The following is a 17,946-nucleotide window of genomic DNA, read 5'->3' as shown; positions in this document are numbered from 1 at the left end:
TTTTTTTTACACAATTAATTCAAATTAATTCACATACAAAATCTCAGAAAATTCTTTCTCCTGTCAAAAAGTGGTGCAATTTGTGGGAAAAGACAGTCTATTTTTCATATATAAACCAAGTAGTTGAATCCCTGCACTAAGTGCAAAAACACCCTCAACTCAACCTTAACTATGGAGCCACAAGTGCCCTCATAACAGAGGACTGGTGGAAGACTTTCATAAATAACATTCAGAATAGTTCATCTGGTTTTGTACTGATCTAAGTAAATTAGATACGTTACATTGCAAATGGTGGCTGTGAGATGTTTTTCTGCAACGCTTTAAAAAGTTCTGTGAATGGATCATCTGTTTTAAGACATTTTTCTGAATTTTGTAATTTTTTTTTCATATAAATTACATAATTCAAATCCATATAAGCAAGCGCACTCATGTATTACATTTCTGGCCAGAGTTAAGGCTGCATGCTGTTTAAGAAGAGAGCAGAGGCATATGAATTATGGGTGGTGGAAGGGAGGTAATTGATATTATGAAAAAAACTGCTGAGTAGAATGTAGATGGGGTGTTGAAAGACTTAGCTGCTTAACTGAATGCTCTTTATGGTTTGCATTAGTGGGATATCTAGTCCAGAAACCTTAACTCAAATTTAACTTCTTATTCCCCCTCCCAAGTTTCCCTTCCTCCCCCCAGAGTAACGAAAGAAAAAGCCAAAACACTGCTCAGGGATAAATTTTAATCATTCACAAATAATTATTTGACCAAGAAACTATTTTTTTAAAATTTTAAACTTTTGACTACCAAACCTATTCTTACTAGCTAACCAACAGAGGACAGTATGCAACATTAAATGTGAACTGAGGTGAAAAGTATCTAGAGGCCCCGAGAAGACAACTAAACTACTGATTCCACAACAGCAAATCAAAATTCACTGTATATATCACACCATAGTGTTTGAGACCATACATAACATCTGATTAAAGGATCTCTCAGGGGTCTCAAACTTTATCTAAAAGCCATATTTCATTAGACATGTGTAAAGCATCTCCCATTCACAACCGAGCACCCCCCGCAACCCTCATTCCACCATACAGACCTGATCCCTTCCCATTTGTGATCTCATAAAGACAGACAGCAGAACTGGAGGGATAGGACAAATGCCTACTGGGGAAGCTGATGTATGTTTTTTCCAACACATTATCTTGCAGAGGCCAGAGCAGGACCTGGAGAACGGGCTTAAACAGCCATCACAGTGCACGGGATCAGGCCAGCCCCCTGGGGAGAAGGTCTGAACGGATCTCCTCTCCCTGCCTTCCAGCAATTGTGGGTTCTGGCAGAGTCACCCAGCCCACCAGAGGGTCAGGAGCATGTCACCAGCCTGTGGGGAGCACAAGGCACCAAGCACCAGCTGATGAGGAACAGAAATAGCAACTGCCAGGATGCTCCTTCCCAGCTTGGAGCCTGTTCCCACCCCTCCTCCACAAGTGTCAGTTGCTCCCCTAGCTCCTCCTCCTATCCATCCTCCTGCCCCAGCATATAACTACTTGTAGCTGTTACTGAAATTACATACATGGGAAAATAGCATTAGAAATATATTTTAGATGCATAAATCCAATTGTTTTAATGAAGTCTGTCAGCAATAAATACAGAGGAAAACACAAAGAACCTGTCTACCGTATTATCCATTCTCACCAATCCTCCAAAAATGAGAGCTACATTTCAAAATGAAAAATAATATGATCTTTAGTGCATAATCTTTAATCCAATGTATGCCATTAAGACATGTATTTAATTAAAGACAGTTATGCACAAAGCTGCCTTCAAGTTATCAAAAGCTGTTTTACAAATATGTTAACTTTTTATAATCAGGCAAAAACACATTAATATGTACAGTTCCAAGTCCTATAAAATGAAATAAAATGTTACTCATAATAAAAAAGAATTCACATTAAAAGAAACTGGTGAACTTCTATCCTTTAAAACAACTGATCACTACCCTGTCCTGCTCCGCTTTAATCATGCTTTTTGCTTAATTAAAGTGGTGATAAAATCTTCTAAATCCTAAAATGTTCACCAATAAAACTTTAAAGTTAATTAAGCTTAATAACTGGGTGTGGACCATGCTTTTCTCTCAACAAGAGGGAGTTCTTATGATAAGATTCAAGGGGTAATAACATCCAGCAACTCTGGAATGAAGCTGGATGAAATATTTCAGATGAAACTTTTCCCTGAAATCTGCAGATTTGGAGAGAGAAACGTTTCCATGAATGTCTGTCAATTTTGCAAATTGCTTCAGCTGAAAAAAGAAAGCATTTCCAAAATATCTAACTGAACCATTTTGACATTATCAAAACAAACATTGCTTTCAAGCTACATTCAAAAGGGGATTTAGGCACTATTCACAGAACCAGTGGTGCCATTCCCTTTACCCACTCTTTTATACCCAATATCCAGGGCACTTACTTGGAATGTGAGAGACCCAGATGTGAATCCCTGCTCTAGTTCAGGGACTTGAACCCAGGTCTCTCCTCTCCCAGGTGAGTGACCGACCTAACCACCAGGTATATTCTGGTGTGGGTCTCTTTTATTCTCTCCTGTTGAAACTGTATCACTTTGTATCAAATACTTGAATGGTCACTGGTCCAGAAAGTAAGAACAACACTAGTCCCTTGATGGATAAAGGTCCATATGGATGGTTTGGGCTGTCATTTAGCAAGTTCTGTACCACAGACACTCTACTTGTCTGCTAGAGAACCACAATGACCTGCATGGACAGAGCAAAGACAGATGTACATTATATATAGGGGTGTTGGGATGTTATGTTAATTGAATACATATGTTCTTTCCATAAGTCCGTTCATCCATGTCAAGTACCCCACAACACTTTGCAAAGATGAAGACAGCTTTGGCATTTGAATACAGGAAATATGTCTACGCCAACATGGATGAATAAGAACGTACCAAGTACAATGTTGACCAATATATGCTGGGCTATTGTATACGTCAATATGTATTATTCACACCACATATATTAATATGCATTAGACATGTAGTATTGGTGTAATACATTGTGTATATATATATTTCTAGAAGTTACATGGCCTGAATTGGCCTATGTCTTTCTATAATTCTGGTCACCTATGCTAAGCCAGTTTTGGCATTAGAAAATAAGAAACTTATCGAACCAAAAATATATTAATGTTTTGCCCCGATACAAGTTGGAGGAGTAGTTTCATGGACCAGTACCTGCAACAATTAGGGAGTACTTTCATGGTTCAACAACACTTGGAATGTAGTTTTAAAACAAGATAGAGAAAATACAGGGAGATATGAAGGACAACGTGGGCACAAACTAGTGGGTTAAATTTAAAACTTTAACATATGAGGCTTTTAGCCTGTAAACAATCACAATATGAACAACCCACAATATGAGTGAGGATATATCTTTGAAGCACACCTTCTGAGTAAGGTGAATACACAGAGAGAAGAATTGCTTCCCAGAAGGAGGATATGTACATCTCCTCTTTGTATTGTACTGTTTTGTCTTTAGGCAATAAGTTTGGTTAAACATAGTTAACTGGCCTCAAACATTTTTAATAATGAACACAAGGGTTGTCAAGCAATTGGCTACACTTTTAATCAATAGATGTGAAACAATATTTTTAGAATACAAATCCAAAATTGTAATATTCCTCAAAGTCCATATTCTTTTCTCCGACTTCCTACCCTCTCCCACAAGAGAACATAGTCTCATATAATGCCTTTGCACTATACAGATCTAAGTGGCAACAAATCAGGAATCTGATTAGTACAGAAGTTTTACATGTTTGCAGAATATTTATGGTTCAGAGATGGAGAATGTCTCTGTGGTTATAAGTTTTGATGTTCAATTAATCAAGTACAGCAAGGTTTCACTATTATAAATGTTTTCTAATAAAGAAAACTGGATTAGCCCAGTGCCCATGTAAATGAACTTGACACAGCTACAAAACTTGGATCCAGCCACACTGGGTCACATGTTTTGGGACTATCCCAAAACATAATCCATTTGACTAAAAGTAGATTGGAGGATTAATAGGATTAAAAATTACTTCCCAGACCTGCATTTTGGGATATATCCCATCATCCTGGAAACTCTCCAACTCCCAGAAAGCTTGGTTCTCTATAGCATTGCTTACAACCAAACAACTTGCTTAGATGAAAGAGCACATTGCCCCCAGGGATGAAAGCTTGTCACAGCAACTCACCTAATCTAGCAGCTAAAGAACAGGTAATGTTTCAGACATGACACCACAGACAAATTTGAAAAGATTTAATCTAACTTTTTAGAAACCTTTCATTAATTCCTACCAAACAGAAGAGATGTTCTCTCCTTTTCCCTTCCTACCCCCACTATGTCTCCTTTCCCTCCTCCCTCTCATTCCCTTATCTTTCGATCTCAGGTCTATTGTTCTCCCCTGATTTGGGGGGGAAATTTTCAGTCAAATATAAATAAAAACCTGTGTCCAGTCTTAAGACACTTCAAGACAGCAGGCTTTGGGGAGAAATGCATTGTGTTGCTCTAGAATGAGCTCTATAATATAGACATTACGTTACCAAGATTTGAATAAAGTCCTATCCAGCCCTCTGTGGCCAAGAATGATTGCTGTGACATGGGGTCTTAACAGAGGAGGTCCTCTGTTGAAGGGAAGAGGCAGATAGTAATAGACATTCTAAGCTTGCTGACTGACAACTGCTGGGAGGGTATTCAAAGCTTACAAGTGTTGGAATTAAAACCAGAAAAAAAGTTACTGACCCTGTGAGGTAACAGATTCTTCGAGATGGTGTCCCTGAGGGTGCTCCACTTCTGGTTTTGGTGCATCACTGTGCCTTTGATCAGAGAATTTCAGCAGCAGTGCTTGTCTGGGTCACTGCATGCACTCTCCCGGTCTCAGACCCCCCTTCAGTTCTTTCACCACCACCAAGTCCATAGATTAAATCCCAAAATAGAGGGGGGAAAGGGTGGGTAATAGAGCACCCACAGGACACCATCTTGAAGACCTTCAGTTACTGCACAGGGTGAGTAACCTTCTCTTCTTCAAGGAGTGTGTCTGTGGGTGCTCCATTTCAGGTGACTGTCGAGCAGTGCCCCTCGGTGGATGGAAGGGGCTTCAGAGTTGCATTGGTAACTGATAGTATAAACACAACAAGGAGTCTGGTGGCACTTTAAAGACTAACAGATTTATTTGGGCATAAGCTTTCGTGGGTAAAACGCCACTTCTTCAGATGAACCCTGATACCTGATGATAGTATAGTAAGTTCTACCAATGCATCCGATCTTGAGCTCTGATCTATCGCACAGTGTTTTGTAAACATGTATGCGGATGCCCAGGTGGCCACTTCACATAGGTTCATGATAGGATATTGTTGAGAAAAACTACTGACGTGGATAATGACCTGGTAGAGTGGGTTCTGATGCATCCAGAAATCCATTTGGACAGTCTCTGCTTGGAAATGGTGGAACCTTTAGATCATTCTGAAGTTGAAATAAAAAGTCTCTGACTTTCCGAAGGTCTTGGTTATCTCAAGGTAGAACGCTAGTGTGTGTCTGATGTCCAGGGTGTGTAATATTGAGTCCTGTTTGCTCCCATGAGGTTTAGAGAAGACGGATTGGTTGGTTCAAGTGAAAAGAGGAGGGTACTTTAGGTAAAAATTCAGGGTGAAATCTTAAGGTGACCTTATCTTTGAAAAAGATGGTATGTGGTGGGTGCACCATGAGGGCTCCTAACTCTCCCACTCATCAGGTGGACGTGATAGCCACTAAGAATGCGACCTTCATTGACAAATGTGTTAGACAGCATGTTGCTAATGGTTTGAGTGGGGCCCAGGTAAGGCAGTCGTAGTACCAAGTTCAAGTACTAAGGTGGGGTAGGTACTTGTATTTCAGGGTAAAGGTTTCTGATACCCCTAAGAAAGTGTTTGGTGGTAGGACTGACAAATATCGATATCCTGTCCACCTTGTGGTGAAAAGCAGTAATAGTGGTGAGGTGTACTCTAAGCTAGCGAAGGAATAGGCTGGAGTTCTTTAGTTCTAGAACATATTCTAAAATCATTGGTAAGGGGGAGGTAACAGGTCAGGCTCATTTATTTTGGCATTAGATGGCAAATCTCTTCCATTTATGCAGGTAAGTATTCCATGTGGTTGTCCTCCTACTGTTTACTAATATGTCTTTCACCTATGCAGAGCAGGTCAGTTTGTGAGGCTGGAACCATGTAGAAGCCACATTCTCAGGTGAAGTCTCTCCAGGTTTGGATGGTAAACTTGTCCAGCATTTTGCAAGAGAAGATTCAGCAAGAGTGTGCAGTGCACATACCACCATCCTCAATAGGTACAATTTCCAAGTTTGTCTGGGCCACGTGAGCGCTATAAGGATGACTCTAGTCTTGTCTCTTATTTTGTGTACTAACCTCAATGGCAAGGGGATTGGTGGAAACACATACAGCAGAAGCGTATCCCATTTGAAAAGAAAGGCATCACCCAAGGAATGGGAGCCCAACCCTGCTCTTGAGCAGAATTGCAGGCATTTGCAGTTCTGGGAGCCTGCAAAGAAGTCTATGGATGGGTGACTTCAATGTTTGAATATGCTCTGCACAACTGTGTTCTTTAGCTCTCTCTTCTGGTCCTGCCAGAATTCCCTGCTCAATGTATCCGCTGTGATGTTTTGACGTACTGGGAGATATGAAGCTGACATTTTGACACTGTGTCAGATACACCAGTACCATAGTTTCATGACTTCGGTGCATAGGGAGTGTGACCTTTCCCCTCGCTTTCAGTTTATATAAATCATGCAGGCAATGTTGTCCGTCATTACCCATATAGTCTTGTTCCTGATCAATGGCAGGAAATGCAAGCACGCATTGCAAAATGCACACAGTTCCAGGAGATTTATGTGTAGCAGCGTCTTGGTAGGAGACCACCAGCTCTGAATTGTTTAGTGTTGTATACGGGCTCCCCAGCCTATCAAGGAGGCATTGGTTGTGAGAATCATTGAAGGTGGAGTCTGTGTGAAAGGGACTCCCACGCACACATTGTTGGGCTGCGTTCACCAGTATGGCGAGTCTGTGTCTTTGTGCAGCATTACGAGGCTTTTGTTTAGGCTGTGTTTGTGTGGTATGTAGACTGTTCTTAACCAGTCCTGAAGGGAGCATACGTGAAGATGCGTGTGTCATACCCTAGAGTTCCCTGTAAGGTGCGCGGCAACGCAGCAGCCTATTTAGTGTTGTGCAGATACTCAGGGAACCCGCCGGGGGACGCCCGAGCCCCAACCTAGCCAAGCCCCCAACCTGCCACAGCCAGGGCAGCCTGGCCCCGGCCCCAGCCGCGGCTGGGGGGCCCGGCCCCTTTGCAGGGCAACCCTCCCTGAACCCGGCCCCGTCTGGACCTGCGAGGGCCAGGGTAGGGACGCTTATCCTGTGGCCCCAGCCCCGGAGCTGCCACGGCGGGAAGAGGTGCCTCTCCCCCCAAGCCCAGGTGCTGCTGGGGGGAGTCCTCACGCCCACCGTAGCCCCCATCTCCACCCCAAACCCCTCATCGGCAGCTCCACCCGAGCCCACACCCCCAGCTGGCGCCGTCCCCAACTCCAACCCTCTGCCCCAGCCCTGAGCCCCCTCCCACATTCCAAACCCCTCAGCCCCAACCCCACCACATTAGTTTTGTTATGTGCACCGATATGAAGGTGATGTGTCACACATCACCTCCATATTGGTGCACATAAAGTTCATTCCACACAAGGGTGGGAAAAATTAGGAGGGAACACTGGTCGTACCATGAATGTGGTTGCTGTCATCTGGCCTAATAGTTGGACACAGATCCATGCAGATACCTGTGGGCTGTTCAGTATGGTGGAAATCCAATTGACTATAGTGAGGAATCCTGTCAGTGGTAATGATGCTTCAGCCTCTAGAGCATCGAGATGCACCCCAATGAAGTCCAGTTTCTGCATGGGTATCAATGTTGATTTTTGTATGCTGAGTTGTAGTCCCAGCTGCAAAAAGAGGATGATTGTCATGTTGATAGTGTCTATGGCATCTACCCGGGTGGGTGCTTCTAACAGGCAATGGTCTACATAGGGAAAAATTGTCACTCCCTATTTGCGGAGGTGTGCCACCGCTGCACGAACACTTTGGAAAACACATGAGGGGCTGTCGAAAGGCCAAAGAGCAGAACCGCGTATTAATAATGTTCTGTACCCAGAATAAACATGAGAACCTCCTGTGAACAGAATGTATGGTTCCATGAAAAAAGGCATCTTGGAGGTCAAGGGCCGAAAACCAGTCCCACCATTCCAGCGCTGGTATTATTGTTATTAATGTGACCATCCTGAACTGTTGGACCCTTATGAAGTTGAGTTTTCTGAGGTATAAAATAGGCCTTCATCCTCTGTTCTTCTTCTGAGTTAAGAAGGAGTGGGAGTAAAAACCCTTCCCTTTGTGCTGTGATAGTACCTGTTCCACGGTGCCCAGATGTAGGAGGTGGTTTACTTCTTTCCATAGAAGGTGTTTGTGAGAGGGGTCCCTGAAGAGGGATGGATAAATGAATGGTATCATATAGCCTGAATGCATTATTTCCAGTACCCAGTTGTCTGTGGTGATGGATTGCCATGCTGGTTAGAAAGGGGTCCTCAGAGATAGTCAGATATACTGCACAAAGATATCTTTAAAGAGGACCTGATCAGATTTTAACAGAAGACAAGTAACTTGCCGTATTAGATGTACACTGAAAAGCACTGTGTTGCTTGGGGACCGCGTCTTTGTCAAGTAGTTCTGAAGCATGCCAGACGTGCAATGTTACTTTTCAGAATGAACTATTTGCATCATTTGAAAACAAATTTGCATTACAGCTGTAATGTGTGTAAACTACTCATTAAAGATGAAACTTTGAGATCATGCCAACACTTCAATGTACTGTACAACTATTGTTTCAGGTTACTTATGGCATGCTGTAAAGTAGTAAGCTCAGAATTTTTTGACTAGTGCTCTCAGCTAGTCATGAGATCCTAGGGAAAAAAAGTTAATTAGAATTCCTGGTTTCAAATAATAAATCTGATCACTGAAAATGAGTAACTGAAAATATGCGTACTTGTTCTATCTCTACTGAATTAATCTGCAGGTTTACAGCTCACTGCAACAAATCTTATCGGTTTGTTAAAAATGGTGACCCACAAATAGTTTTTCATTATGTTAGGCTAGAAGAATGGCTAGAAGAAAAAGATAATGTTGAATATTAGCATTTGATAGACATGCCTGGTCTGTTAAATATGAGTAAACAGAGATTTTACTCAATTTAATAAAATCACTAGAAATGATGTCAGTGTTGTAATGATGTTCATTTTGTAATATCATAACACCCTGTTAAACAGAGAGCTAATGACTATATTCCTACATGTCTTTTGAAACAAAAGCTCACTGTTTTAACAATTATTCTTTTGTTTTTGATATTTACATGGCAAGGATTTGTAAGCCTGTTAATAATTCCTAAATAAGTAGTAATAAAAAGAAAAAGAAATAATACAATAAAGAAAATTTGTTAAATATTCTTTGGATTTCTTCTTGATATTTAATTTCTCAGGATAACTGATAACGCACAAAGTGTCATTAAGGGGGCATACAAGTCCAGTTTATGAAGACAGTTGCACTATGAGCACAAGAAAATACATCTGAAGTAATTTTTAAAGTGTGCTTAATTTGCCAGTTTGTTATATAACCAATGATACTAGCTGCCAGTAATAAGTTTCTATTTAATATTAGAGCCTACCTAAAAGCAGCTTCCCAAAAGCAGTTCATTCCACAAACATCAGAGGGCAGCATCCAATAGGAATTCCAGTAAGATATAGACAAATTCTTACACCTAACAGAATAAGACAGAAATAACAATCCTATAAGAAAGTTACTGGTTTTACATCAAAATGAAATTGATTATTTTCAGCTCAAACATCAGAACTGTTATTCCGTGGCATAGCAATTCCACAGAGAACACTAGCTTATATTGTGTCAAGGCTTAGATAACAAACCAGATACCTACTAGCCCAAACACTAAACATACTAGCTAGAGCAGTGGTCCCCAAGCTTTTTACCTTGTGCCCCTCTTATCTCTAGCCACACCCCTCCACTGCTCCCCAGAACAGGGTACGCAGACAAGGGTAAGGGGGCTAATGCTGGGGCTACAGTTGGGGGCAGCCAGGACCCTGAGTGCGGGGCCAGGAGCGGAACCCTGGGCATGGGCTTGCAGCCGGGACGCCAGGCACAGGCCAACAGCCAAACACCGGCTGCAGCTGGGACCCCTGGTGCGGGGACTGGCAACTGGGGCTGTGGCCAGGAGTGGAACAGGGTGAAACTCCCTCCCTGCCCCCCATGGCGGCTGTCCCAGGCCCAGCCGTGCCCCCCCCCCCGAATATTCCTCGGTGATCCCCAGGGGGCACACCCCATGCATGCGGGCCCCACAGAGATACAGCTATAAGAGTATTGGGCACCATCAGCAATGTCCAAGAGCAGTTCTATTATGAGAAGCCCAGTCCCCCACTCTTGCTCTCCCTTTCCCCCACCCCACCATTACCTCCAGATGCCAGGAAGGGAAAGGAGGCTAGGCTTTTTACCAGGCTTCAGCCCTAGACTCTTCTTGGGGCTCCCTTTGGATATTAGCCTGTCGTTAATAGGCATCATACTTTTGAAATGCTTCACCTCTAAAGGCTGGCAAGGAGGAGCTTTCTATCCTCTCCACATGCACATACTTCTTACTCTTGTGAGGAGAGAGGATTTCTGTGACTGTATATGTCCTCTCCACATGCACATACTATTTACTGGATTTTTCTCCCTGGTGACTATTTCCAGTGCTTGCTTCTACTGTTCCTCCGTTCTTTTTAAAGCTATAGAAGCATGAAATTGACATTTTCATTGCTGCCCACAGAGTTTTCAGTAACAGCAGTGAAAATGACCAGTCTAATTTCATTCTGCTTACCAAAGCTGTAAGCAGCAGAATTGTTTGCTATGGGTAAGTCAAGAATATAAAACATAGATTTAGGCGTAGTTTTTGCAACCCCAAGAACCAGATTTTTTTTTTTTAAATGAAAACTTAAATGTTGCAGAAATTGATGGTGTAGGTCCCCTCAATGGTCCAGAGCAAGCTTTTAATTTGCCATGGGCAAGTGGCAAACCACTATCTACATTACAGGGATATTTTTATTAGAATCAGAGGGTACCTTGTAAATATTGGTTCTCTTGTGACACAAGGAGCAAGGTGAACTTCCATTTAAGTATTTTTAGGAATTTTCTTTTTCTAAGGCCTTGTCTAGTCTAGAAAAATAAATGCTTTCTATACAAAAAAAAACCTGTTCGCTAAACTAACAGGCTTCAAAGCCCTAGTGTAGATGGGGGCCACTAGTATTTCACCATAACATATGCTAACCCTTCAACCCGTTAAAAAAATAAGTGTTTTTCCCTCTAGACAGCCTAAATCAGTCCTAAATTAGAATAGCTTTTTAAATGTAATCTTTTTTAAATGACATTGTCTATTTAAATGTCATTCCCATCCACCCAAAAACCTTCATTTAATATTGGAATCTAACAAGTCTACACAAAGTTATTTTCATGGACGGTGGTAAGATATGACATGGCAGAACCTTATTTCTTTGTAGTCACATTTACAGTGCTGTGCAGTGCCATCAGAACCATCCTTGGCAAGTTTTCCCTCCTTCATATTAATGACATGCGCAATAATTTCTTTACCTCTACTAGATTAAGAACTGAAATAGCAGTTGCTATTGCTACTATTGCTGCCCTACCCACTTTTACACAGTAGTAGTCAAATAATGACTAGGGAAAGCTTTTTAAATGCATGTTCAAAGGCCTACGTGAGCAAACCAACCTCAAAACACTTAAACACTTCACTTAAAACACACATTTAAAAATGATAAATTTGAGGATTCTAAAGTGCATATCTCCTCTTAAGTGATCTCCTCTGCCCCATTTCCCAGAGCCACAACTAGGATGGGGCAAGATGGGCAGCTGCTTAGGACACAGAGCTGGCAGGGGCACAAAAATGGGGCAGTGCAGGCTTGGGCCCAGCAGCATCAGGCCTCCCTCCTCATTCCCCACAGGATTGGATTCAACACCACTGGCTGGAGTCCAAGGGCATAGTCTGGGGTGAGGTGTGGTATTGTACCTCCCCCCAAATAGAGACCCGGGCCGGGAGTGGATGGCATGAAGCTGCTTCTCCTGGAAACAGTATCTCTGCAGCTGCATGCCATCTCCTGAATCCTAGTGCCTTCTACATGTGCTGGGCCTCCTATTTGGCCACCATCCTGTTTTCTGTACAACGATGCGTGCCCATAGTGGGAGGAGGCAGGGAAGGGGGGCAGGGTTTAAGCCTAGAGGCTGCAACATTCTCATAGCCTTGCTTTCTGGAGCTGGCAGGAAAGAGTCCACCCTTCCAGGAGCTGCCGGTTCCCAGTTCCTGGGCTGGGCACTGGGCTCAGATGGCTGAGTTCAGAGATCAGGCTGTGTCATTGTGAGCCCAGCAGCCCTGGCGCTGGGGCAGGGGCAGGGCAGGGCAGGGCAGCAAAGGAGAGCAAGGTGCGGTTCCACTCTACGCACAGGGAGTAGGGGAAAGTGACCCGGCTGCAATGGCAGGTCGCTAGATGGCGACCAGGGTGTTACCAGGCTGCTGAGAGGCAGGTGCCCAAGGGGCATGAGTACTGCAGGAAAAACCTCAGGGAGCATCTAATAGCAGCCACACTCCATGGGCAGGGGCTGGCTCCAGGAGGTGTCACAAGTCTGCACCAAGCTCCTTCATGGCAGAGGCAAGAGCGTGTCAGGGACACAGCTTGGAGCTGTGCTGCCCACCCTGCCTGGGGAGTGCCTAGCCACGCAGAAGAGCACAGAGAACTATGGGCCCAAGCGGCTCCCACCAGCTACTCATCTGCTGGCTCCTGGCAGGAAGCAACGGTTTTCTAACTTGGGGGGTGCATCCCCCTAGGGAGGCGCACCCTACAGTTTAAAAACTTCTGTGCTAAATGGGAGGTAGAAATCTGGGGACATGACACAATGGCCCCCCCACACATACGTTGCCTCAAAAGGGTGCAAATATGATTGCTTACCCCAGGCGCTAAAATGCTTAGCTACAGCTCTTGAGTTTTCCTAACTGGAATGTGGTGGTAACAATACCTACCCTCTTCTTTTGGGAGAAGGGTCGGGGGGAGAGAAAGTATGTTTTTGTGTAAGTGTAAAAGAAGAAAACTACATAGTGTTATAGTACTAATAATACTTGCATTATCTGAATTACTACAGCGATTTGGGGGTTTTTTGCTTACAGACTAAGGACTTCTAGGCTATAAGACTACAGACTCAACCTGGAACATGAATATTAAGTTGAGTTCTTTCCTGCTTGTACTTCATAAGCACTACAGATTTTGCAATTGGACTTAAATTCTGTTGAGAGGCAGGAGGAAAAAATCATCTTGCTGTCATCACTAAGCTTCTTATAGTATTTGTAGAAGCTTTTGTCAAAGTAGTAAGCAGATGACTCCAAATACATACAAAGACCAGATTTTGATTAAGGTGGCTTTTTATTAAGTGGTCAATTTTCTGACTATAAACTGTGCTTTAAATGCCTTAAAATTGTTAGTGCAAAGTTAAATACTACAAAATTATCTTTGTACTTTTGTCAATTACTGCACATATTCAAATATAAAGAAGCTATATACAATATGCAGGAGCAAGTGTCTTACCTGCTCATTTCTTTTCTCAGATAAAAAGTGTCTGCCAGCCAGCCCAATTCCACCTCCCCTTCTCATATATGCCAACAGAAATTGCAACAAAACTGTAAATCTCACAAGAGATATGGGAAGGCCCATTCATCCAATGTTCCTGACAGAATTATTTCAAAGTTTATTCAATTGACATACCATATCAAATGTGTGTAACCATGACAACCAAAAATGAGGCTAATGTAAGCATAAGCTCTCAAGTCTGAAGGACAGCAAAATCTTTTTTTAAACACACATGTACCTACTATAATGAGTGTACCAAATTGGCAGACATGCATTAACTAGAAAAAGGAAACTGATAAGAAATAATCTTGTGTCATATCAAAAGGATGTCAAATCACCACCACAGGGAAGTTGCTGAAAGTAAAAAAATTGGAGGCAGACAGTGTTTGGACAAAATTAAATAGTCCCATATTTTTGCTTTTTTATTGTCAACCATTGCCTAAAGCTTGCAGATATGGTCTTCAGAAAGCCAGAGGAGACCAGACCAGTATATTCAACCCGTACTTACACTAAGACTTTTGAACAGGCATTTTAAAAGCTTTTTCTGTACTGCAATGAAGAAATACTTATTTTACACATTTCTTCCACTGATGCTCTGTGCCGTGACCATCAAAACCTTCATGGAATTGGCTTTAGTTCCCTGAAGAAGTGATGAATCATTTGTCTTGAAAGACAAGAACATTTCTTTACACGTCTGACTCCAGCAATCTTGTTGTCTTTGAACCTTGGGTGAAACAAAGAGGACAGAATATTTCCAGTATGGTTCAGTACTCAAGTAAATCCAATATTCAGTTTCTTCCAGGATACTGCTTCACTGTCTAAAATGCTTGTGCAGATAGATACACTTTGTTATAAAAAGGCACTTTGTAAGACGGTATGCTTCAAAAGCTAAGATTCCCCCCTTGAGGCACCAGCAATACTGTATTTTCTGCATTACTGTATCTTTGATTTTGAGTCCTTTCTGAAGATTAAAGCAACACCACAGAAATCTATATAATTTATTTCAACCAGTTTGACAGATGGCTCGAGGTAGAACTGGGTCTCAGTATAATAGGTTCCTCCTTAATCAGGAAAGACAGTGGTGCCATCAAAATCTCTATACTATTGGAATAGCTGTGCTTCTTCACTCAACATAGAATATTACACATATATTATCTTCATCTTCTCCACAAGCGACATTTGTGGATAGGCTGCTGAAAACAACATGACAGGGCATCCATATGATCTTCTCATTTGCCAAAAGAAAAGTGAGTCTACTAGGTGATGTCTCCATTTACTTATCAGATGGTTAAATATTAGGGCTGTAAATTAATCTCAGTTAACATAAGCAATTAACACAAAACAAATTAACACTTCGTTTTTTTTTCAAACAAGCATTAATTGCACACCTCTTTTGACCCACTTCATTTACTAGTATTTCATCGCTTGGTGGACATTGATACAGTTCTACTGTGTTCTCATGATCTGGGGTGATTAAATATCAGAAAAAGTTAATGGAGCAATGTAGTAAAAGTTCAGGTCTTTTAAAGGGGAAGTTTAATTTTTAAAAAAATTTCGGATGGTTCTCTGCATAAAAAAGACTTATCTGTAGTTATTGCAATGCTGAGTTCCAATACCATTGAAGTACTTCAAGTCTGCAGTACCACCTACGCACTAAACATGCTTTAATCGCCAGTTTTTATGCTACAGAAAACCCACCGACAGCAAATGAACAGAGTATGCTTAAAGAGTTTCAGAATCACTACAAGCCCATGGATCAAATAAAGTACAACAGCTTAACCGATGCTATGGCAAAGTGGATAGCTATGGACTGCAGCCCACTCAACATTGTAAACGACAGGGGGCTAAGAGATGTTATTCAAATTGCATCTTCCAATCAGTCATATACTTTGCCCTCCAGAGGAATACATGACCTATATCACAACAAGAATACTATAAAGTTGGAGTTTCTGAAAAATGCACTAGCTGTTGCTTTGACTGGTGATCACTGGACATCCTTGACCAATTACAGCTATCTCGATGTTGACTGATTACTGCATGGACACTGCAGTCATTTGCTTTAAACAGTAATACATACTGAAGAGACATTATGCTGAAGCATGTGCAAAGTGTTTCTTGGATATTACAAAAGAGTGAAATATTCAAATAAAGGTAACACTTAGCCCTGACAGTGCACATAATATGATAGCAGCAGACAGCCTTTTGAACACAAAGCATGCATCGCTCAGAGCCTGCAGCGATCCACTACAGTGGTGCTCAGTGACGGTTGGTTTTGAAAATGTGCTTGCAAAATACAGAAAAGTTGAGGGCCATTTCAAACAGTGCAGCTAACAGTACAGAGCTAGGAATACAACAAGCTGCAAATGGACAGAAACAAGGTATTTCAACCAGATGGAACTCCACATTGGGTATGTTTCACCTCCTGCTTTGCAATAAAGTCGCTATCATAGCCACCTTAGCTCTTCAAAAGCACAATCTATCAGTGCCAACAAGGATTTTGAAAAACTGACAAAAGATAGAAACACTACTTGAGCCCTGAAGATTTGTAACTGAACTCCTTGGGGGAGAATGATGTCTCCCACTCTGTGGTTTTACTTGCATTCTGCCATATATTTCATGTTATGGCAGTCTCGGATGATGACCCAGCATGTGTTATTCGATTTAAGAATAGTTTCATTGCAGATCTGACAAAACACAAAGAAGGTATCAATATGAGGTACCCATTTGTAAAGACAGCTACAGCACTCAACCCAAGGTTTAAGAATCTGAAGTGCCTTCCAAAATCTTAAGAGGGCATCACCCCGATGTGGAAACTACAGTACAAGACCCACCAAAAAACCAAAACAAAAGCCACATCTTCTGTTGGTGACATCTGACTCAGAGGCTGAAAATGAATGTGCATTGGTCCACGCTGCTTTGCATCATTATCGAGCAGAACTCATCATCAACAGGGAAGCATGTCCTCTGGAATGGTGACCGAAGCATGAAGGGGCATATGAATGTTTAGCATATCTGGTACGTAAATACCTTGCAACACCAGCTACAACAGTACCACATGAATGCCTGTTCTCACTTTCAGGTGACATTGTAAGTAAAAAGCAGGCAGCACTATCTCCCATAAATGTAAAAAACTTGTTTGTCTTAGTGATTGGCTGAACAAGTAGGACCAAGGGGACTTGTAGGCTCTGAAGTTTTAGGTTGTTTTATTTTTTGAGTGCAGTTATGCAAAAAAAATTCTACATTTGTAAGTTGCACTTTCACAATAAAGAGATTGCACTACAGTACTTGTATGAGGTGAATAGAAAAATATTTCTTTTATCTTTCTTACAATGCAAATATTTAATCAAAAATAATATAAAGTGAGCACTGTACACTTTCTATTCAGTCTTATAATTTAAATCAATATCTGAAAATGTAGAAAACACCCAACAATATTTAAATGGTATTCTATTGTTTAACAGTGCACTTAAAATGGTGATTAATTGCGACTTTTTAAAACTTTGTGATTAATCACGATTGTTTTAATCATTTGACAGCCCTGTTAAATATATCTCGGCTCAGATTTCACTCCTCTGATGAACAGTCCTGCTGCAAAATCAGGCCACTGCTACACAGAGGCCTTATCTACACTACACAGTTTTGTAGACCCAACTTACACCAACAATCAAAAACCAATATAATTACATCACTTTTGCATGTTCACACAACGCTCCTTCTGTCAGAAGAGCACGTACACAGTTGGTGCTCTAGCACTGACAGTGAGAACAGTGCACTGTGGGTAGCTATCCCACTGTGCTACTCACTACTTTCTAAAGCTATAAGTTGTGGGAAGGCAGAGTGGATTGCAGTGCATCGTGGGTGCAGGCTCAACTTCCCATGATGCAGTTTTTTCCATCCTATCATTCCATGGGCTTCCAGCTGCATTTCATGACATTTTTCAATGACTCTTGTTTACTGTGAGCCTGTCATCTCTGTCTGAAAGAATGCATCCCGCACTGCTCTCTAATGTTGTGGTCACTGTTATGACCATATTGCAGATGGTCATGCAGTATATCATGAACTCCCAATCTGAACAGCAATCAGAGTTGCCTGACCTGCTGTGTCCCATGGAAAAAAACACCACCAGATTACCTTCAGCATTCACGCAACA

The 17,946-nt window shown here is 41.8% G+C and overlaps 1 protein-coding gene across 7 annotated transcripts in view; it reads right to left on the bottom strand.

The window, feature by feature from the left end:
* GXYLT1 (glucoside xylosyltransferase 1) overlaps positions 1 to 17,946 on the bottom strand; it is a 76,679-nt gene that overhangs the window by 44,893 nt on the left and 13,840 nt on the right. For 3 of the 7 annotated variants that reach the window (XM_037888088.2, XM_037888118.2, XM_037888125.2), the window contains one exon: positions 9,788 to 9,880. The exons of 1 other annotated variant lie outside the window; for it this stretch is intronic. In XM_037888088.2, the coding sequence (XP_037744016.1) occupies positions 9,788 to 9,880 (93 nt within the window). Of the gene's footprint in view, positions 1 to 9,787; positions 9,881 to 14,304; positions 14,521 to 17,946 lie in introns of those variants that run through there. 3 more of the 7 variants (XM_037888110.2, XM_037888097.2, XM_037888132.2) reach the window with 2 other exon arrangements.

Source organism: Chelonia mydas, chromosome 1, assembly GCF_015237465.2.
Source record: "Chelonia mydas isolate rCheMyd1 chromosome 1, rCheMyd1.pri.v2, whole genome shotgun sequence".
Lineage (NCBI taxonomy): Eukaryota > Metazoa > Chordata > Testudines > Cheloniidae > Chelonia > Chelonia mydas.
The sequence above is the reverse complement of the archived record's forward strand: the minus strand, read 5'-3'. Positions and strand labels throughout refer to the sequence as shown.